The 23,761-nt window shown below is 40.6% G+C and overlaps 1 protein-coding gene across 1 annotated transcript in view; it reads right to left on the bottom strand.

Moving 5' to 3' along the window:
- Positions 1-23,761, bottom strand: part of ITGA1 (integrin subunit alpha 1) — a 1,037,437-nt gene that overhangs the window by 283,168 nt on the left and 730,508 nt on the right. The window contains exons 16-19 of the mRNA XM_078675060.1: positions 19,326-19,492; positions 19,085-19,221; positions 13,721-13,831; positions 3,088-3,173 (exon numbers count right to left, since the gene is read on the bottom strand). Of these exons, the coding sequence (XP_078531186.1) occupies positions 3,088-3,173; positions 13,721-13,831; positions 19,085-19,221; positions 19,326-19,492 (501 nt within the window). The remainder of the gene's footprint in view (positions 1-3,087; positions 3,174-13,720; positions 13,832-19,084; positions 19,222-19,325; positions 19,493-23,761) is intronic.

Genomic DNA, 23,761 nt, shown 5'->3' with positions numbered 1-23,761 from the left:
ATCGCTCCTTAATATATGGTTAGTGTAGAAGGGATCATCTTGGTCCTGAAGAAGAAGCCAGGGGAGGGCTTCGAAACATGTTGACAAACATAGGAGGGACAGCTCATTACAGGCAATACACCTCTCACCTTGTTTCCCCACTTTTAATAATACCAGCTCAAGGGACTGTTAAAGTTTTTTAGTCCAAAGAGCCAGGTATTTTTCAATTCACTCTCTCATTCACTCCTGACCCCTCCACTCACACTGCTACATGACACATAGTTTTGTCCTTCCAAATAATTGTGCTTCCACGTAGTCGTAGGTCGTAGCATGCCCCGTCCCACAGTGGGGCGGGAAGACCCATATGATGAAGCATTACACCAAGGGCCCCTTTGGTGTGTGAGGGGTATTTTAACAAATCTGTGTGTTTTTCCCACCACTGTAGGAAACACACTTGGGCCCAGATGTAGGTAAAATAGATTTACCGATTTTAAATTACCGAATCATACCGATTCGGTAATTAAAAATCGGTAAATCTAAGGGGTTGAGATGTAGGAACATCCAGATGTTCCTGCTACCGAATCAGTAAAAATCGGTATTTACCGATTCGGTAAATACCGACCGGTAATGGCCCATTCATTCCTATGGGCTTTGAAGCCCATAGGAATGAATGGGGCATTACCGGTCGGTATTTACCGAATCGGTAAATACCGATTTTGACAAGGGTGCAGGGGGTGTCACTTTGACACCCTCTAGCACCCCCAAAAAAGATTCGGGGGCCATGTGGCAGGCATACCTGCCCTAAGGGCAGGTCTGCCTGTCATATGGCACAGGTGTGCATGCACACATGTGCATGCACACCGGAATCGTTTTTTTACCATGAAGTTGGATTTCATGGTAAAATACCGATTCTGTAAGGCTTGTGGGACTCAGAAGAGTCCCACCTACATATCAAAAATACCGAATAGGTATAAATACCGATTCGGTATTTTACAGATTCGGTAAATTTACCGATCGGTAAATTTACCGAATCTGTAAAATAATGTGTCCCTACATACCGATTACTGAATACCGGTCGGAAACGGCCGAAAATACCGATTTTCGGCCGTTACCGACCGACCTACATCGGGCCCTTAGTCTGGGAGGACTCGACTCTAAAACTTCCTGAGAGTGGATCTCTATGTTTAGTACCTATTGACTTGAGGAGGACGTATCCACCTCCGCTGCTCCTACGAGCAGAACCTCTTCACTCCCCTTTTTGTTTCTTTTGAGAAGATGAAGGACGCCAAGGGAAGCGAAGCAGATAGGAGGTGGGGAGAGAGGAAGTAATGAAGCAAGTAAAAAAGTAATAAAGGAAGACAGGAAGAGATGACGAGAGGGGGGAGTGGGTGGATGAGAAATAAAGTGAGTGAAGGAGTGATGTGTTGGAAGGATGAGGATAAAGTAAAGAAACGATGAAGGAATAGAGAGAAATAGGGGAAGAACTGAGAAAGGTGATTGAACGCGGCAGGGGAGAGAGTGAGGAAAATGCTTGGCACCCGCGCAGTGCCCAGTCGCTAAGTGTCTGCTGGAGAAGAGGCTTTGTCGTGTGCAGGGAAGATCACTGTCTATCAGTAGTCTGGAACTCACATGGGGGTGGGAGGTAAAAATATGGAACCAAAGAGCGACATAGGATAGTTCCAAAAATCACAATATTGCATTATTGCAATGCACAGTAATTTATAGTTGGGTTAGTAAATGTGGGCAAATTCAACGTAACAATTTATAGCCTCCGCGGTTTCTACAGGCCAAAATTAGGTACGATCAACAGGTAAATAGCTTTGCCAGGATAGCAGAAGACACAACAACAAATGGAAAGAGGTGACTCAATGAGTTTGGCGATGGCCCTACTCTGCAGTGTCTGTCACTGGTACGGGATTTACTAAATATCACTTTATAAACATTATTTCATGCAAGGTGAACTTACACTCGCAATGGCTTTCCGAAACAGCACCTCTGGAGATGAAGCGACCCACGTTGTATTGGCGTGACTCACTGTAAATCGCCCTTTTAGGACCGTATCGACTGGTCACAGTAATTAAACAGGGAGGCAGAATAAAATAATTGATGGCAAAAGCAACCTTGGGATTTGTAGTTTGTCTACAATTCCTACACCCTCTTGGTATGTACAGCCTTCAGGTTTCCGAATAAGCTGTTGTTAAAATGAAATAAGAAAGAAAAGGGCAGGAATGTGCCATATCTACAAGATGCAGCACATTCCTTTCCTTTTTGCCAATGCTGGCACACAAACTGCAGGTGAGCGCCAACACAGACAAGGGTGCAAGGGTGTCTTTGTTGCTGGCATGATTGTTTTTGGGCAGGAAGGAACCCCTTCCTGCACAAAAACAATCAAATGAAGCATTTTCCTCGTTCTATGTGTGCTGCAGGACACATGGAAAGAGATGAAAACAAGAGGAAATGCAAACATTTCTCCTCGTTACGCCTGCTTTGGGAAGGCATTCGTTTTGGCACTGCTGCAATTTACGCCATGTTGTAAATCTGGGGCAGTGTCAAAAACCACAGGTGTTGCTTGGGAACACCGCAACACCCATGGAACGCCCCTTCCATGCAGAGTGAGGCATTGCCTTACTTCATATTTACAAGGTCATGAAAAGGCATGCATGGTGACTTTACGCGGCCTTGTAAATATGGGCTGGCACACTACGCCTCCAGAGCGTCACAAAAGTCACCAAAGCGTAACGAGGAGAAATGTTTATATTTCTCTCCGTTTTTAAATAATTTCATGTGTTCTGTATTATGCAGAACGCACAGAACAAGGAAAACAGCTCCTGTGATTGTTTTTGTGCAGGAAGATGTCCCTTCATGCCCAAAAACAATCATGGCAACAACACAGACACCTTGTGCAAGAGTGCCTGCGTTGACACTTGGCTGCAGTTTGTGCAACTGCGCTGGCAGAAGGGCAGGAATGCACCATATCTTGCAGATACGGCACATTCTTGCTCTTTTCTTTTGAAGTAGGGCAGCTAGAACACCAAAATATTGTAAATGTGCCCCTAATCACTATAAGTATTTGTTTACAACGTCCCTAACGGTAGACTGAAATGTTACCTGCTAGCTGTAATACTTGTATGTGCTTCCAGTACCAAATCAGTGATGCATTTCTTCTTGGCTCCACAATCTTTTGTGAAAGGAATCTGAAAGATTATAAAAACATACTTTGGTGGTGTCTTTGCAGGGATGTTGACAAATGAACATGCAAATTTTCACATTACTTCACAAACTGTGAAAACAGTTGGGCATTATCCGAATATTCATAACAAAGCAATCTTTAACTGTGGTCCAAGTAAAATTCTGATTAGACCTACGCAGGCAGAAAACAAGAAACTGAATGTCCTGATAACGGTGGGACAGAAAGGTGAAGGAAGGCAGAATACACAGAACACCTTCCAGCTAAGGTGCATCTGAAAGAGGTGAGCCTTCTGCTACCTGCACACACAGATGCCCATTTTCACAAATGGGCAATTGTCATTTTGGGGGAGGTTGGAAATGTAAGTACAGGAAATATCCCAAAAAAGTCCTCTACTGTGATTAAAGGAAAACATATAATGTAGCTATACGTTTAGTACTGTATAGGAACGAAAAATATGATAATTATGTAACATGACCTACAGCACACAAGCAAAGCTACTAAGTTATATATATTTGAAACCCAGTCCCTAAATTGCCCAATATAGACAGAGTGTGAAAAATATGTCTGCAAGAAAAGAAGAATGACTCAGAATTTTCAGAACAGGCACTCATAATCAAGACCTCTGGCATGGTTTCTCTAAGCACGCGTTCAAATCAGCAACTGGTGCTTCCGCCTAAAGAGACCAGTTGGCGTGCGGCAAAGCCAGCAAAGTGAAGCTACTGAGGTAAACCAGACATCCTTCATGGGCGATTGCTCCCTTGTCTCCTCTCTAGCTCCCTTGTGGGGCCTGTGATGCGATGCAAGAGTGAGACCTAGGGGGATGTGTACAATGAAGTGGCGGAGTGAGGCGTTAGCCGTCATGGCCTAACGCCTCACTCCTCCACTTCTGAAACGTAAGGCTGCACCATATTTACAACAATATAGTGCAGCTTGCATTTTCCCCTGCAATGGCGCTACACTTAGCAGTGTAGCGCCAACGCAGGCACCCTTGCACAAATTCCTAGTTGCCCCATACACACTCTCAATCTCTCATGATATACAGTCACTCCTCTCAATCACCTATTTTAAACACTCGAACACTAATACATTCCATTCACAACTAGCATTATCTATTTACAATATAATTGCCATTAAATCTTTTTAGAACAAAGCCATAGAAAAACAAATATCAGCATTTTATTATTTAAGCAAAATTCAACTTTGGTTTAAATATTCTTATGGCAAGAAACAATGGTCTACGCGTTTCGAACTCTTGTCGGATGTAGAGTTCTCTTCAGGACCAAAAAGCTGTGGGGAAGAAACAAAGAAGATTTTTTTCTAACTCTTATTCTTCAACAAAAGAGCTGCTCACTACCTCATGTCTCTTACTCAATTCTTACCTTCTCTTGATAAACGCTCAAATCAAACCGACGTTGGAAAACTGTGTCAAAAAACAAACCACAACTTATGACTACTGGGCAAGGGAAAACATAGTTGTCTCATAAGCTATCTCATCTACTGTATACACCAACATCACTTACATCAGTTGATTCAACCAACGTCCTCTTCAGACTCTTCTCCTTTGCCTGCTGCGCCTAAATAATATACCAGCACTCATGAGTAATTTTGTTGATCATGAACCTACATGTGTGTTTGCAGCGGGTGGTTTAACTTACTTGTATCTGTTAAATGTGTGCCTCGCAGGTCTTTTCTTTCCTTATGTTCAGTTTGGAGTGGGCCACTTTTCGGGAAACCTGTGATCGAACGGAAAGCTCAGCGTTAGCTGATCATGTATTCTGAAGATGTGCGAAACCGGGAAAACCGGTCCTTTTACTTGAATTACCTGAGAACGAGTTTGAGGGGCAACGGCAGTCTGTTACAGCGTTCAGCGCGTTCTCCGCGTCTCAATCATTCAATGCGACCAGGGCGCGTCAGTTTCTTGTATGTACTTCCTGGTGCCGGGGACTCTGGGAGTTGTAGTTGTGGGCTCGCGACTTCGTTACTGTCCCATATATACACAAAATACATACTGAAAAGAGTACGTCCATTTGTAATTGGCAACGCTCGCGCTTTTATTAAACAGTAATGTCTTTGTAGATGTCGCGCTTCATCTAAAAGTGTTGTTTGTCCCCGCGCAATAATGTGGAAAAATACCTTCACTGGACGCAACTGGATAAACAAGTAAGATTAAAGAAAAAACAAATAAGGACAGATCTTCAAGGACATTTTTTACTGCAACATCTTAGAGCAGGTACAATACCAGGAGGCCTCCAAATAAAAAATGTGCCAGTAATATTCACTGAAGATCCAGTGCACAAAAAAGGATACAGCTACATAGAGACTAAGTGCAGCAGAGACCTAATGGTCCTGACAGTGGACACTGCACAAAGAATATCAAAAAAACAACTTGAGGAAAACGCGAGTCTTGAAATTGCAATTTCAACAAATCAACAGATAACCGATTCCAAGGTCTTGTTAGAAAAGGTTGCTGAAGAAATAGCAGAATTCAAAGACTATAGTATTAACCAAAAAGGAAATCAATTTGAAAAAGATAGAAAAGAACTTCAACCTCGAGAAAGTCTATCCATGCTTACAGTTGGATTTCTATTCCAGACCAGAGTCAAGGAAACATCGCCAAGATTTTCAAGGTAGATCTTCAAATAACTTTATAACATTTTTGCACACCTCCTCTTCTACAAGCAGCAGTGAGGGCGAAAACACTGAGTTACGGAGAAATACAAACAAAAGAGAATCCTACCAACAACAGCAGGTTCCTTTTTTAGGACGAGGCCTGCAAAGATCACGAGGACGGGTAAGGTTCAACCAACAACCGCGGGAAATGTCCACCCGCAGACACAATTACAAAAATTGACAGTGTCTCTAATATACAACCTCTCAAATAAGATCGTAACAAAGGAAGAGGAAAGTATATTACAAAAAGGTCTCTCATTTGTACCTTCAAGAAACATAGATTTTGTCAAATTAAAAATAGAGGCAATAGAATTTTGTCGCAAGATAAGGCTTAAAACTTTCTTTGCAGACAATCCTTTCGAATTAACTGTGGAGACAACGGGCCTAAGGAACAAATCGGCCTTCTGTCCACCAACTAATAAAGTTCCAAAGGAAGTACTCACCTTTGAAAGAACGATTTTGTCAGCTATAACGGAAATGGAAAAGAAAAAAAAGATGGATTAAACACAATACGACCAAATTAGAAATTGAAGCTCTGAACAACCTCAAGAAAGATACATCTGTGATAATTAAACAGGCCGATAAAGGCAGTTCAATTGTGATTTGGGACACGTCTAAGTACACCTCTGAAGTCATGAGACGACTCAATGACATGGAATGTTATAAAAGAATCAATAAAGACCCCACAATAGAGTTAAAAAAATCAGCTGTATTCAATTTTGGAAGAAGGACAAATTCAAGGATTCATTGGGAAAAAGGAATTTGAATATTTGAAGATCAAGAGCCCAAGCACCTCTATATTCTATGTACTTCCCAAAGTACATAAGAATGAGACTACACCACCTGGTAGGCCATAGTCTAGGGTTGCGAGTCATTTATGGAGCCAATCTACAAATTTGTGGACTTTTTTCTGAAACCTTTTTTACCCAAAGTGAAGTCTTTTTTGAGAGACACAACGGATTTTATCAACAGGGTGGCCACAGTAGAATTTGAGGAGAACATTCACTTCCTTGTGACACTTGATGTGGTGTCACTGTACACCTAGATCCCTCAGGATGAAGGGCTACACGTGATTGAGTCTTTCCTTGAAACCTGTGAAAGACCGCAAATGGTGCCCACTGATTTTATCATGAAACTAGCAAACTTTGCTTTAAGGAAAAACTATTTCAACTTCAATGGTGACTTTTATTTCCAAATAAGAGGAGTTTCCATGGGCTGTCCCTTTGCTCCAGAGTTAGCCGTATTGTTTATGGCTAAGTATGAAGAGATGTACATCTATGGGAATAACCCATTTGTTGAATTCATTGGGAATTGGAGTCGTTACATCGGCAACGTTTTCATGGTGTGGACCGGCAATGAAGAGGATTTGATTAAATTCCATGGATGGCTAAACAACCAAACTCAGGAAATCAAGTTCAGTATGAACCATTCAAAGACAAGAATGCCTTTTCTGGACGTGGAGGTCTATCCAGCAGAAGGAGGGCTGGTAACAACCCTCTTCAAAAAACAAACTGATCGAAATAAGGCGCTTCATTTCTCGAGCAACCACCTCAGGAATCTAAGAGAGAATTTGCCATACGGACAATATCTCCGAATAAAACGAAATTGCCATTTTAAAGATGAATATCAATTACACGCAATTAAATTGACAGAAAACCTACAAGAACGGGGTTATCCGAATAAATTACTTAAAAGGGCCATGAAGCACGTTTGGTGGACACCAAGGGAATGCCTTCTAGAAAAAAGATCAAGAAATGAGATGGACAGAATTGTATGTGTCTCTACATTCTGCCCGAACTCTAATTTGCTGAAGAAAGTGATAATTCAAAATTTGCACCTGGTAAAATATCTAAATACAACATTGAACAAAGTACCTTTGTTCGCCTTCAAAAAAGATAGCCTCATTGCTAATCAAGTAGTGCGGGCAGCACTACCCCCAAAGAGTCTAGTCTCAGTGAGATCTTTTGTAGGGGTACCCCCTATCCAAGGGCACCACAAGTGTGGTACCTGTATATGCTGCGCATCTACAAAGGAAGGAAGTCTTTTGAACATAATAACATCTACTGGAAACACGAGACTTTTACGAACTGTAAATCACGATACGTAGTCTAAGGAATCAAATGTCCCTGCAACATGTTGTATTTAGGGAAAACCAATCAAGAAATAAGAACTCGGATTTCAAAACATAAATCGAGAATCCATGCGGACATCCAAACGGCACCGCTGGTTAACCATTGGCGGCTTAAGAACCATACGGACAAAGAACTGACATGGATAATCATCTCCAAAGGGGAAAAGGATATAAGAGGTGGAGATCTAGACGTGAAATTGTCCAGGAGAGAAGCAATGCTCATTGTGAAGTTTAACACTGCCGTTGATGGTCTTAATGAACTGTCTGAAATTTATAGATTGAGTTAAACCTCCATATCGAGCAAGGTCCGTTAGCGACTTGCAATCTGTCCTGAGCACAGCACCAGTTGAACTGATCATGATTCATTCAGACTGAATCCTCTGCTGCCCCGTAAGAGTCATCAAGATTCGATCCTCTATTTCAGCAATAAAGACACTCAGTAGTGCACCCAAACTATCTCAGCTTGCCCTGAGCACATATAACCATGAATACACAAGTACAGACTTCATCCAGCAATAAGAGATCAAGTTAAGGTTTCATGTATTTGTAGGTTGTCCACCCCCAAAGATCAATAAAGTTGTGTGACCATTGTCCAAAAAAACTACCTAAGAAAGCCATCTGTGAGACCCGCCATTAATGAAGGAAATATAACTTTATTTTGGATCACAGCGCGAGCCGCAGAAAAAGTGGTTCATTCTCATAATGATTTTTGTCGTGATGCGTCCAGTGAAGGTATTTTTCCACATTATTGCGTGGGGACAAACAACCGTTTTAGATGAAGCGCGACATCTACAAAGACATTACTGTTTAATAAAAGTGCGAGCGTTGCCAATTACAAATGGACGTACTCTTTTCAGTTTGTATATTGTGTATATATGGGACAGTAACGAAGCCGCGAGCCCACAGCTACAACTCCCAGAGTCCCCGGCACCAGGAAGTACATACAAGAAACTTACGCACCCTGGCCGCATTGAATGATTGAGACGCGCTGAACACTGTAACAGACTGCCGGTGCCCCTCGAACTCGTTCTCAGGTAATTTAAGTAAAAGGACCGGTTTTCCGGTTTCGCACATCTTCAGAATACATGATCAGCTAACGCTGAGCTTTCAGTTCAATCACAGATTTCCCCAAAAGTGGCCCACTCCAAACTGAACATAAGGAAAGAAAAGACCTGCGAGGCACGCATTTAACAGATAAAAGTAAGTTAAACCACCTGCTGCAAACACACATGTAGGTTCATGATCAACGAAATTACTCATGAGTGCTGGTATATTATTTAGGCGCAGCAGGCAAAGGAGAAGAGTCTGAAGAGGACGTTGGTTGAATCAACTGATGTAAGTGATGTTGGTGTATACAGTAGATGCGATAGCTTATGAGAAAACTATGTTTTCCCTTGCCCAGTAGTAATAAGTTGTGGTTTGTTTTTTGACACAGTTTTCCAACGTCAGTTTGATTTGAGCGTTTATCACGAGAAGGTAAGAATTGAGTAAGAGACATGAGGTGGTGAGAAGCTCTTTTGTTGAAAAATAAGAGTTAGAAAAAATCTTCTTTGTTTCTTCCCGACAGCTTTTTGGTCCTGAACAGAACTCTACATCCAACAAGAGTTCAAAACGCGTAGACCATTATTTCTTGCCATAAGAATATTTAAACCAAAGTTGAATTTTGCTTAATTAATGAAATGCTGATGTTTGTTTTTCTATGGCTTTGTTCTAAAAAGATTTAATGGCAATTATATTGTAAATAGATAATGCTAGTCGTGAATGGAATGTATGAGTGTTCGAGTGTTTAAAATAGGTGATTGAGAGGAGTGACTGTATATCATGAGAGATTGAGAGTGTGTATGGGGAAACTAGGAATTTGTACATGTGGATGTTTTAATGTGATATTTGTGTTGCAAATATGATGTAAAAATGTAAATGTTTTTCTAAATTATTTTTTTTTCTTCTGTTGACAGAAAATAATAAAACAGATTGATTCAGACAGAACTAGCAGTCTTTAGCACATGTTGTTTTGAGTTTCAATATGGCTGCATTGATCTGATTATAAATAAAGGAACAGTATTGGCATTTGTGTTGTTAAATATAGGTCAGTGGCTTGGCTTACTGTTGGGAACCCAAACCCAGTAGTGGTATTAGTTATACAGAAGGCGACGTTAAGCAGCGTTAAGTGTCTTTCTTACTGACGCCTTGTGAATAAGGCAAAGCCCCTATCACCACCACAATGTTGAGAAAATTGACATTGTGGTGGCAATAGTGGCTTATAAATATGTCCCTGATATTTTCTGAGAAATTGGGATTCTGTGCTGTTTAGAAAAAGGACATCACAGGTATATTCACCCAGAACATATGAGCACCAGAAAGCAGCTGAAATGTCCGGATGGTAAACTACCTTAAAGTGAGGAATGTTAGTTATATTTATTCGTATAGCGCACTAATTACATGAGAGGGTAGCCAGGCACGCTCTGATATCAGTGGAGGATCATTTATTTCCCCAGTAACTCCCCATTTCCTGTACCAGATTTTATGACCCCCTAAAAATTGGGTCCCAGAATTACCAGAGACTCCAGTATTCGTAATTCTGGGTGAAAAATGACTTGTTCAGAATTCCAGATGCACTCATAATGTTGACCAGGGTGTTGATCAGCAGTGCCAAACCCAAACAGTTGTGGAATCGTGGACAGCCTTTTAGGAACTGGAAATAGTGAACATGTTTAACCAGGGCAAGTGCGTAGGGCTGTCACTCCCTCAGTTCTTCAGAACTTTCAGTCCTGACTTTACATTCAACCTACTGTGTTCTGGGAGTTGTAGTCTTGCTTTGCCTAGGACTGGAAACGTGTTGCCCAGATCACATCTCTATATTTTATGCTTTGCTTTGCCTATATTTTCCGAGTTGTAACATAGAGTTGCTATGATTGTGAGTCTCTAGGGGCATGTGCTGTTCTATACTGCAAAATATTGCGTATCCTGTAAATATATTCATTGATTATCATGTTATAAAAATCCATTGCATTGTGTAATCATAAAATAATCAGTTTCAATTGTGCAAATAAATCGGAAAACTAATTTGGAAAACAGTATTATAGTCCTCGTACAAGCAGGCCTTTTCATTTGCTCTTTTTGTCAGATTTGCCAGTCAGCATCTTGCAGGCTTCCTGAGCCATGGCTTATCCCATCACCTTTGAGGTTTACTGGGGGCAAATATGTTTTTCTGACCAACATAGGGGCAGATTATCAAGGGCAATATCACCGCTTTTGCGGCACTTTTTGCAGATAAAGCGGCAATATTTTTATCGCCCTATTAGCAAGCCTACGCTAACATGCGTTAACGCAAGCTTTCAAGCGTATCACCTTGCATGTCAGCGATATTTATCGCTAATGACATGCAAGGTAGGCGTTTCTAATCAAATTGTACAGTTAAAACTCGCTAACACCACTTCGCTGTATTACCAAAGTTGTGCTGTGATAAAAACGTTGCGCTAATCTCAAAGATCGCAGGTTTTTAACACCTGATAAAAACCTTACTAAACATGGTTATACATGGGGGTATTTAAAGGACACTAGGCCTGATCTCCATCTGAGGAGCCACAGACACCAAAAAGGTAGAGCATTAATAGCCTCTAAGCATGTAGGTGCATGTAAGCCAGCCTATTTCTGCTGCTCATGTACAAGAAGGTGGCGTGGTGTTGTAAGGGTAGGGTGCACTATAACAAACACGTCACCCCATCACATAACTGGTCCTCACAATGAGTTACTGCTGCAGAGTGCAAGACTAATTGTGCCAGTGATCTTGTGCCACAGATCGGGTCTTACAGGGTGTTCAATGGGTCAATAGGCATGTTAGCTGCAATACTATCGCCACTAACGCACCGCTAACGCGCTGATCCATGCTATCGCATGAATTCCTATTGCGTGTTAGCGCGAGTTATCGCGCCCTTTCCCTGACACTATCGCCTCTTACAGATGTCTTGATAATACGTCGGTAAGGAGACTAAATTATCGGGGAAAGGAAGCGATAACAAAACTCCTGATACTTGGCACGGGCGATAATTATCGCCTTTACTTGCTAATATGCCCCATAATTTGATCAACCTACGGAAACGACCACAGCATTACTAGTAGACAAAATGAATTGTTAGATTCACAGGTAGTTTAACCTGTTGACTGGAGATAAGCTGAGAATAATTAACTTTCACCTTCCAAGCAAGATATATCTTTCAGGCTTCAATATTCCCATGGGTGGAAGCAAGATTTCTAATGCCTGAAGACTTGACTTTTTATCTATGCATTTTTATATAGCGCATACTTTACCCGAAGGTGTGAGTGCGCTTTACAGTAGAACCAGTTACAATACACAAGGACTTCAGAGTACATGAATTGCATATCAGATACAAAACATATACTTGCTTCTAAACACAAAAAATGTTAGAAAGGCGAACCGAACTGCTGAAGATTAAATGTCTGCGACATTGATGTATTCAGCTGTTACACGGTGTCAGGGTCACAAATCAAAGGGAAAACAGCAAAACACTACACCAAGGAAATTACTGTTTATTAATTAACTGATATATCTATAAGAACGAAAGGGAATACAAATTTTGAAAGGTGAAGTCATCTTAACCGAGCTGATATCGTAAGACGTTCTGTGTTAGTGAGGTTCTGTTTCAGTGAAGTAACTCGATGCAGAATTAACATATGGCAAAACTAAAATAGGACCCTTCTTGAAAACGGATATTTTGGTTTTCGAAACTAAACAGCATCGATCATGGCTACAATTACCTTTATTCCCTTTTAGCCATAATCGATGCTCCCAAAATAGATTCCAGAATGTGTTTGCTTTTAAAGAAAATCTGACCACTGCCCCTTCATCCATCTTTTCTGTGGGAATATTATGGAAGTTTACCCCAAATTGGCCCCAGAGTCCTTCAAACTTCACTAAACGCAAGTGGTATGTGTATAATCATATATAAACAAACAAGCGAGGAAAGGTCCCCTGAAAAGCCTTGCTACCTATTCCTCAGCACCTGCCCCAATTTCTGTTTAGCAGTATGGGGCCAATTAAATCAGATACTTATACACATTGTGTCTGTCATATTTGCTGTTGTGTGACAGCTCACGGGTATAAAGGCTGCACAAGCCTGAACTTAAGTTTGCTGCAGACCCAATCATGGTCATAAGAGATCCAAGGAAATGTGAAGGGTCCCCAAACATTAGTCTCTATGCTGCTCTCTAGAACATCCTTCGTAGTAATAAAACAAGTTTTTTCACCTTTGTCAATGTTAACTCTCTTCTACATGAAGGATTAATGGATGAGGACATTGGCAAGGGCAGCAGTATTTAGGCAGAATAAAGTCTGCATGGTATCCGGCTGGCTCTGAACTTTGCTTACTGAGAAACAACCGTGAGTGAGAAATCTCGGATTCATGTTTGATCCCACACATACTATAGAAGTGCATATAAACATCACAGCAGTCACTACTATCTTCCTCATTCACAAACCTAGTCTGTGCACCTATGTTTGATTTAAGAAGGATTAGACGCAAGAAACAGGCTCTCGGCTCTGTGCTAAGACAGTGCACTTGATAATGTTACAACCTCTGGTGCATTAAAATACTATTTACTTTATAACAATCTGCAGTGCCTGCTGGCGCGCAGCACAGACATTGCACTACTGCCTATCTTTGTATTGGTGCAAAGGTGGAAATCTGCAGAAATCAGAACTTCACAAATTATGAAAAAGTTAAGTCACTTACATATTCATGAATTGAGTTCGGGATTTCACTATCAAGAACGGGTCCCTTCTCTGGATCAGAAAAATTAAATTCCAGTGAAACCTTGACAGAATCCAGAAAATCAGGCTTTTCCTAGATGCAGATAAAAAGTGTGATTTTTTTTTATCACCAGTGAAATCTTTCTGAAGGCAATTATTTGTATTTCAAATCAAAGCCAGCCCAATTTTCATTTTTTGGGTGTAACTTAATAAAGACATTTGCTAATATCGAAATACTTTATTCATTTATATAAAGGTTTATATAGCTTTAACAATTTCATACATTCATCCAAACACTTTTCAGTGACACTGTCAAATAGACAAATAGAATTAGATAGGACAACGACAACTTGCAAAGTTACAGTAACGTAATTAAAATAAGGTTACAGCAACTAGAATATAACAATATTTTCACAGGTGGGAACCATAATCAAATGAACAGAAAATGTTAGGATATTAGTTTATTTTGAGATGGTGCTGGTAAATAGAGCTCATAAGGGCATAATAATATGTTAAAGTTTTACATCTGTAGGTTTTTAGACACACGTTTGCTTTTTGCGCTGGTGTTCATGTGACACAATACCACTTAAAAGATTGTGTCTACTTAGTTTCCACTGGAGAGGCTCACATGGTTAGTGCTAAGTGGTGTTGCTTTGTATTAGTGGTGGCACAAACTTTGGTAAAGGAAGAGAAAGTTTAACTGCATTGTAAACTATCTTAAAATAATCATTGAGGTCTAGATTAAGAGCACACTCAGTAAATACCACCAACCGGGACAAGAGGTATTTGCCATGTTTGGTATATATACAACTCTAACTCCAGGTTTTCACACCAAAAATGGAAATTCGGGAATAGCTTGTGGGATTGGTGCATCCTGCAGAAAATTCCACATGTACAAGAATTAGCAGCCATTGTACTCATGTAATGTTCTTCAGTTTGACCTAACTAGGGGCCACATGTACATAGGTTTCCTTTTGCGATTTCCTTATAGTGAATTTTTGCAATTTGTTATTAGGAAATCGCAAACACCTACGTACTAATGTGTCTTTGACACATTTAGCGATTCCTCATTTGGTCGCAATTGACCTACCTCATTAATATTCATGAAGTTGGTCGCAATTTATGACCCCTTGGGAATCACTAAAAACACATTGATGGTGGCCTGCTGGATACCGCAGACCACCATGTCGGAATCTGCTTTTAAATAAAGCAATGATTTTATCTTTAAATGCAGCCTGTTTCCTTACAGTTTAATTTTTTAAGAGTGGGACTATCTCTGAAAAAATATTTTCACATGCATTCACTAAGGGAAAGGGGTCCCCTGGGTCCCCTTCCTGTTTGTGAATGGGTTACCACCTACTCGAAGAAGGCGGTAAAATGTGAATGTTTTGCAACTGCATTTCAGTCACAAAACATTTGTACATAGCACTGTGTGTCTCTATTAGGAAGGGATGTCCTTACCATTCCCCTTCCTGCTACCGAATCGCTAACCCCATTTGCAATTCGATAATAGAGTACTGAAGTGCAAAATAGGTTTGGTACTTAGGAAAATGCATTTTTCCTGTCACAAACGGACCAATTATGTGAATCAGACCATTTGCGACTGGAAAAAAACCTGTGTACACGTGGCCCTAAATTTGATTTGTGCGGTGTTGACCATACAAATTATAATTACAATTCTTTCACAAAGAATGGTTTAGTCACAGTTTGGAATAATAAGTCCTATTTGCGCACATGACCTTGGAGTTATGTAAAAAATCAGATGCAAAAATGATGCAGCACAAATTGTATTTACACAGTGCTGATGTTTGTACCTTTTACCACGAAAATGACAGAATAATCCAAGCAAAGTCTATGTGCGTCTGTTTCACTCTCATTGTTTCTGCTTTTTAGGTTGAGCCCAGGCAGCACATGCGCTGACTTTTCGAGATAAGCTATATTTACTCTGTGAGCATACAGCCTTCCCATTGCCTTTTCATTCGTCTCCTCGATTGCCATTCCACAATGCTTGCTTGCTAGGGGTTAGTTCTTCCTCTTTGTAACTCCTTTTTGTGTTTGGTTTCCTCCCACAGCACACTGCCCCATTACTGATAACATTACATTTCTATGTTTATATGTTAATTTGTGGGACTATTCTTTTCTTTGATTCCTGCGCGTGTTACTGTTTGCCTGCATTCGGTGGTTCAGCTTCGGCTCCTGACACTTAATCTACCTGTCCTGTTTAAATACCAAAATGAAATTTCAGACACTTCAGATGCTACTTTCTGAATCGTCTCTCAAATTTTCTCTGACTTCAAAGTGTAAGGATATCTACCACACCTATCCCACGTTGCTGTCTGTTGCTTTAGTGAGCCCTGGTCACTGGATCTTCAGCAGCCCAACCTTGCAGCACAGTTAAGGGCAAAGCTTGGGCAACTCCTGTCACATTTTCTCTGACGCTTGTTTACACAATATGAAATTGAGTCACCTCAAGGTGTTGGAGTGCTTTACATGTGCGCTAATTACATTACACAATGTCAGATACATTTTGGGGGGAATTTTTATGGGGCACAAACTCAACTGACCCAAAGGTATTGGAGCGCTTTACAAAAGTGACAGTTACATTACACAAGGTCAGGTTATTATTTTTTGTTGGTTGCGTGGAGATTATGTGATGCTGACGTCATCACTGTTTATTCATTATTTCCCTCTATCTGACAAATGGGAGCATTTAGTTGTTGTTGCTATGTCCAGTGCTACTATACTCAGGGGGCTAGGACATGAGGCGACGCCAGGGACCTGCTGGTAAATGGATGTTGCAACCAGTGTTTTGAATGGAAAACTCTGGAGAAGGGCGCCTGGTGAATAGAGGCCTGGGGGAGGTGGGATGTGACGTCTCCACAATTGGAAAGTACTTCACTGCTTTTCTCCATAGGATGTTCAATACTCTAGTGATGATATAGTACTGTTGACTTGCATCGAGAAACTTGTCTTTCTGTCTGTGTATTAAAAAGCCTTGGAATGTGTCCATAAATGTTTCCTGAGGCAAGCATATATTCCTGAATCACACTGCATAGCCGACTGTATAGTAATTGTATAGCTCTTCAATCCCTGGTGGCAGAGCACCCAGGATAATATGCTGCATGGCTCAACACTTATAAGGTTCGAAAGGCGAGACCTACTGGCTATGTCAATGATTATTATTCAAGCGGCACTCACAGTTACCACAAACTAAATACTGGCAGGTTCTATAAATCTTCTCCGTACAAGACAAGAAATGGCCCGGAGTAAAAAAGTCTGCCTCAATGATGTCCCTCCTGAACTACTGAAGCAGAAATGAGTGCAATTAGCTTGCATGAACATAGTATGGTTATTCAAGTTCATCCAGATGGAATAAGCAATCCATAACAGCTTCTACTCCAAATGAAAAAATATTAGGAGCACCACAGAGAAAAGATTCTTACATTCTTGACTGAATAAACTAATTTCAGTGCAATTTAAGATGAGGTTTGGACATCAAATTATCAGCAGAGTTCAAAGTTTGTTGCCATTGGCAAGATGACTTACAGCAGGAGCCTGCTGATCAAGCAGCTCTTGCAGTAGGCCCACTGAACACATTGAACTTATAAAATGTCAATAAGGCCAGTGCAATACTGAAGAAGTAACTGATGCAGGATAGGTTTCAACCCTGGCAGTGTTCATACCAAAAGGAATAGAATTAGTCCATAACCACAGTCCACAATCAAGGCTACCTCCTTATAGTTAAAAAGAGGTTGGTAAGTTTAAGAAAATACTTTAGGTGACTGAGGAAATTCTGCAGGAGAAGGATATCCTCTTCAACAATACAGACATGAACCCCTAAAATACACAAATCAGAAGTCTGTGTAGTTTGAATAGAGAGGAATCCCTCCATGACTGCTGTGGATGTATCCAAAGTAATAGCATGGGCTACATTAGAACAGTCTAGTAATGCACATTTTAACAAGGATGAACTGTTGATAGATAAGTATATACGACAGAACAATTGTATATTATTTTAACTGGCTGATTACAAATAGAACAATCCTTGCATGTAGCATATGCAATGGCTGTTTGCCGGTCCGTGACGTGAGTGCTGATGGGGGCGTGGCGTGTGAGTGAAGAGCAGGTGAGTGGGGTACGTTCGCTGCTCCCATCATTCTACCTTTAATGCCCTGGTCATGGCTCGGAGCAGCAGCTGCCTGCTGCCCCCACAGCTTCACTTCAACATCTGGCCCTGTGCCTTCGTGCTTGGAATTATTGGGTCAGAACATTACAGACCGGATAATACCTGTCCGAGGGACACCAGGAAACTGAGAACAGCCCAGAATGATACACCCTAAATCTTCACCCTCATCCAGGGAACACCACTGTTGGCCACTCATAGTGGGGGCCTTGGTGTCTTCTAAGCAATTTCCCCCCGTCTTACAATCAGACACAACATTGAGCACCATCAAAGGAGCCATACATCACTACCTCCTTTAAGTTAAAGAGTTCTCTTAAATCCACTGGCAGTTCTAGTTGACGTCCCATGCACAGAGAATACTATAAACAATACTTCCACTTTAATATATAATAATATTGGTTGCAACTACTATTGTCACTTGTTAATGTTTATTTCACTACCATAACAGTCCCTTCTGTTAGCATCAAATTATTTTTGTTCCTATGAATAGTTTCATATAATCGCTTCACACTACTTCTCATTGAAATACTCAACTAAAAAATAATCAATACAAACTTCAGTAACCGAGTACCAACTAAGCCACTGCCTGCCTGTTAACAGATCAGAAGCAAATTACCTGCCACATTGTTGAATTGGTTTTCCAGTCTGAGCACTTTTGATACGATAAATAGAACTATAGGCTACTGTGCACCTCACCATTACCTCACTTTGGAAGTAGCCTTGGTATTTATATCCTAGGCATCAAATAAGTTCTTGTCCCTAAGATTCATATGTTACTACAACACTTTTTAAGATGCGTGATATGCAACTGCTAGGCTTTTTTTGGTATATGCTTCTAGTTCGTTCATTATTAATGCTTTTTTATTTTTATGCAACTTTGCTTTCGGTGGCAAATATGTTTTCATATATCATCTAAGTGGCATAAAATATATGAACGTCCATTTATTTATACAAAGCTCAAGTGTAAAGGTTAAATCCTTGTTAACAGTCACCCAACAAAGGATTTAGTAAAGACAACAGCAAAGACTGTTTAACAATTTAAATTCTAAATTGTATTTCAATAAGAGGTGTTCTGTGGTCCCCTTTCTCTGTTGTGCATACAAATCATTCAACATATCCACAAATGAGCAAATCTTCCGTAGCTTTTGCAAATGATTTACTTGCCAACATGTAGAAGTCATGTTTAACACAGGTCATTCCTCCGACAGTGATATTCTTTTGAATTTTTCTTTCCTGGGAGTCTTTGAAAAAGCTGCGAGACAATAGTCTGTCTGAGTCCAGTGTCAATCTGTATTGCATATCTGATTAATGAGAATAGTAAAACCTATTATTAAACAACCAACACAAAAGAGGTGTAAAACTTAAAGGATGCTCATAATGTGAATTTTAAGTCAAATGTTCTTACCAAACAATTCATTCTTGTTTTCCTTCGATTTGAGATTGACTTCAAAGCAAACTGTGGTGTTGATGCACACCGTGTCTTTGTTCTCCATTTTGCAGTTTTTCTTTTCGATGGTGATCGAATTTGGAATGAAATTTATTTTCACAATAACTTCAGCAACATCACGAGACCTAAAATATCCACATATTAGAAAATAACGGTCTAAAAATAATGGAGGGAAATGTATTGATTTTTTATATATTTTGAAGGTATAAATGAGCAACTCATACTACTGGTATTCTCTAGGGACTGAATATGCCCCTGAGTGCTACTACAGATTCACTACATAGAAGACAGTCATTAACAAAGCTAATAGGTCTAACGATTAAAAGGTGTTTTGCAAATGCTTGTCTGTGGTTTCTTTTGCGCTTCCTTCAAAATGGCCACTATGGCATGAGTATGCACAGCTGCTATCTTTCTGCCATCTATAGTTCTTTTGAAAAAAAAATGTAGTGGTTCACGATGGCCTCAGTGCGTGTGCTTACACCTGCATACATTTCTTTTTTTTAATTTATCATTCAAACATGGCTGATAGCTGTTTTAGAACGCAAAACTAAAAAGAAAGAATAAAGTGTGTAGGAGCAATAAAACAGTAAGCTGGGAGACCACTAGCACTTTTTTTTTTAAACAGAAGCGGTTTGAGCGGCAGTGTAATGCAAAGCAGCAGACTTGCATGAGGCAGTGGAAAGAAACATATAGAGTGCAAAGGCCTTATGGAAAAAAAGACATTACATTTAAAAAACAATACATTTTAAAAACAGAAGAGCATTGTTACAAGCCCCTATCTCCACCACAACTTACTTTTTCTGACGTTGAGGTGATGATAGGGGCTTCGCCTTATTTACAAGTCATGGTGTAGTAATTACACTGACATGAAAGATGGTTTTGTAGTTCCTTTATTTCCAGTACATCTTCTTCAATCAATAACCTCCAGCTACTGTCCTACAGCAACTGCTGTTTCATAGAACACAGCTGAACCAACATTCTCATTACATCACAAATTGTCCAGGTAAAACCCACTACATAGGAGATTACCATATATATTCCCCTTATCAGAGGGAGAGGTGTGGCGCTGTGGCCAGGGTGACTGACGCTGAAATCTGGAGATCACAGTTCGATCGCCGGCAGCAAATTAGCCCAGCACCATATGACTATGGGCAATAGCTTGCTTAATCTTCCCGATAAATGTGGATTATTATCATAACAACAAGAAATACAATAGAGAAAACGCAAATTCAAACACAGGCAATACAAGTGAATCATATACATACAAAATGAATAACAAGATCATGAATGGAAAGCATGGGCAGGATAGCTAGGACATCTGACCTTACATAAGCTCCCTTTACTCAAAATCCTTCCATCACTCAATTGAACAACAGAGGTTTTTACCTTAACCAGCTTTTGAAGTTAAGAAAACTTACTTTCCCCTTTCTTCAGGAGACCTGACTTCCTTATCACCACCCAGTCACTACAACTCAAATCCAAGTCCTTCACTCCTTTCCTGTTATCATAAACCATCTTATTTCACATCTGGGACTCCGTTGCCTTTGCAGACATACAATCACGATTCAACAACACTTGATTATTTTAACACAACCACACAGGTGATTCCTTCGTTGCAGGTTCCCTAGCCTTGAGAGCCACAAATGGAGACACGCCCGTCACAGAATGTGGTGTAACTATGAGCCCAGATCATCTTTTCCAAGTCATTCTTCCATGCAAGACCATTGGCCAAAGACAACTGGATGTTCTCCATGATGATTCTATTGACCATCTCCACTAATCCATTGGCCTGTGGCCTAAACAATGCCACTCTATCAGGTTTAATGCCAAGACTCTCAAGGAAGCTTGTCATGACCGTAGAAACAAGTTGCACACTGTTATCATAAACTTGCACCTTGTTCCAAGAAAACTCCCTCATACATTTCCACCACACCCTTACTCATGATTTCTTTCATAGACTTGACCACAAACCACTTGCTATGGTAATCCACAAGAACTGACAAAAACCTGTCTCTTATGCCCAACTTATCCAAAGGACCGACAAAATCCAAAGTCAATCTTTCCCATGGACGAGTACGAAGTTCTATACATTCCAACGGTGGTTGCCTAACCACTTTGCACTTATCGCCAATTGCTACAAGCAATACAATCCCTGACCACTCTCTCAACCTCCTTGTTCATATTTGGCAACTAAAAAATTTGCTTCAACCTTTTCTTTGTTAAACTCCTTCCCAAATGGCCTTCATGAACAATCTTCATAATTCTACTCCTCAACATCCTTGGAGGCACAAAGCGGCTACATCGCAAAACCTTATCCCCATGAACACTCAATTCATCTCTGACCACAAGATATTGCTTTAAGGACTCATCAAGAGAATTCAACTCCTGCAATCAATTGCTAATCAGAACCTTCAATTGCTTGTACTCATCATCATCATCATTCAGAATGGCATCATACCACTCATCTTTTCCCAAAGCTAACTCCTCAGCAACAGGACTGACAAAATTGTCCAAGAATAACACATATTCTTCTTCAGTCACAGGCAAACGAGACAAACAATCAGCCACCACATTTGTGTTTCCTCTGACAAATTCCACACCAAAATTGAAGTCAGTTACAGATAGCAACCACATGGAAATGCGGGGAATTATTCAAGACCTCTACCACACTTAAATAAATATAACAATGGCTTGTGATCGGTCTTAAGTGTAAAGGACAAACCACTAAGATAGTATATAAAATGGTTCAAGCCCCAACAGCAAGCCAGTGCCTCCTTCTCGATGGCTGAATAAGACAAATCAGCTCCTTGCAACCTTTGTGAGGCAAAACCAATAATCTTCTCCTCATAATGCACTTTCTGTGTCACAACAGCGCCTAAACCCACATTACTGGCATCAGTTGTCACAGTAGGTTTTTTTGTAACTTCGAAATGCCCCAGTGTAGGTGCAGTGGCAAGAGACAGTTTGATTGTAGCAAATGCAGCATCACAATTTGTTCCTCACACATACTCCTCCCCTTTTTTTTAGTAAAATCCTCATAGATTCAACCACATCAGCAAAGTTGGAAACAAATTTGGAACAGTATGCAGTAAGCACTAAGAAAGACTCCAATTGTTCCTTGTCCTCAGGCTGTGGTGTATCACAATACTTTTTTAGGTTTAATGCCTTCTGCAGAGATCTCGATTAGACACCTTCTCCTTCCGTAACTGGCATTTTTCTCTCTTTACAGTTAGACCATATCTTCCCACCTTCCTTAATTCCCAGTACATCTTCGTCCATCAGTAACCTCCAACCTGTGCCCCACAGCAACTGCTGTTTCATAGAACACAGCTGAACCAACATTCTCAGTACATTACAAATTGTTCCGATAAAACCCACTACATAGGAGATTACCATACAGCGGTAAGCCACTTAACATGGCTTAACACTACATTGTAAATAAGGCACCCTTTCACACTATACTTACCGTGAAAGGGGAGGGCAATGGGTGTTGTGGTGGGCGATCCACCACAACACCCATTGATTTTGACATTGCCCCATATTTACAAGCGCAGCGTAAATATGGGGTAGCGCCAAAATTAAGACCAGGGAAAACCTTGTTTTAAACAGGCGCAATGAGGAGAAATGTTTAATTTCTCCTCGTTTTTGCTGTTTCTATGTATGCTGCGTTGTGCAGCACATATGGAAACATGTTTTATGTGCAGGAAGGTGACCCTTCCTGCACATAAACAATCAATAAAAAAAGAAGTTTTGCAATTTCTATGTGTGCTGCTTTAAGTAGCACACATAGAAGTTTCAAAATACCATTTCAGATTATGTGCAGGAAGACACAACTTCCTGCACATATGTAATCTTCCCCTACAATGCAGGCACCCTTGCACTACCGTGCAAGGGTGTCTGAGTTGGGGCTGGGCACCTAAAATTAGTTCCAGCGCAGCGGGAAATGCTGGGCAGCACAGTATCGTTGTAAATATGGGCAGCTCTTCATTTTGGAAGTGGTGAAGCGTGGCGTTAAGCTAAGGTGGCTAACGCAGCACTCCACCACATCCTAGTAAATATGCCCCAGAGAGTTGGATAGGGGACCAGGAAACAAATGGAGCGAGCAGGAGGAGAGTTCATGAAGGCAGGAATGTAAGGTGGAGCAAGATGGGAGATTACAAGAAAAGCAATGCAATCTCTGAAATGCTGAAAAAAGAAATTTTAATCAAGCCAACAACAGTGAAAAGAAACAACTCATCCCATCAATTGACCAAAGTGCTCCTTGAGCAGAACAAAAGCAAGCAAAAATAGGGAGGAAAGCCATCGAATCAGGAGCAGGGAACTGAGATAGACAAGAAAACCATTAAATTGTAAGGTGGTGAGCACAAAGCCAGCTCTAATTCTATAATAACTGC

This window comes from Lissotriton helveticus, chromosome 2_1 (genome assembly GCF_964261635.1).
Source record: "Lissotriton helveticus chromosome 2_1, aLisHel1.1, whole genome shotgun sequence".
Taxonomy (NCBI): domain Eukaryota; kingdom Metazoa; phylum Chordata; class Amphibia; order Caudata; family Salamandridae; genus Lissotriton; species Lissotriton helveticus.
This window is presented reverse-complemented; position numbering and strand designations above follow the sequence as displayed.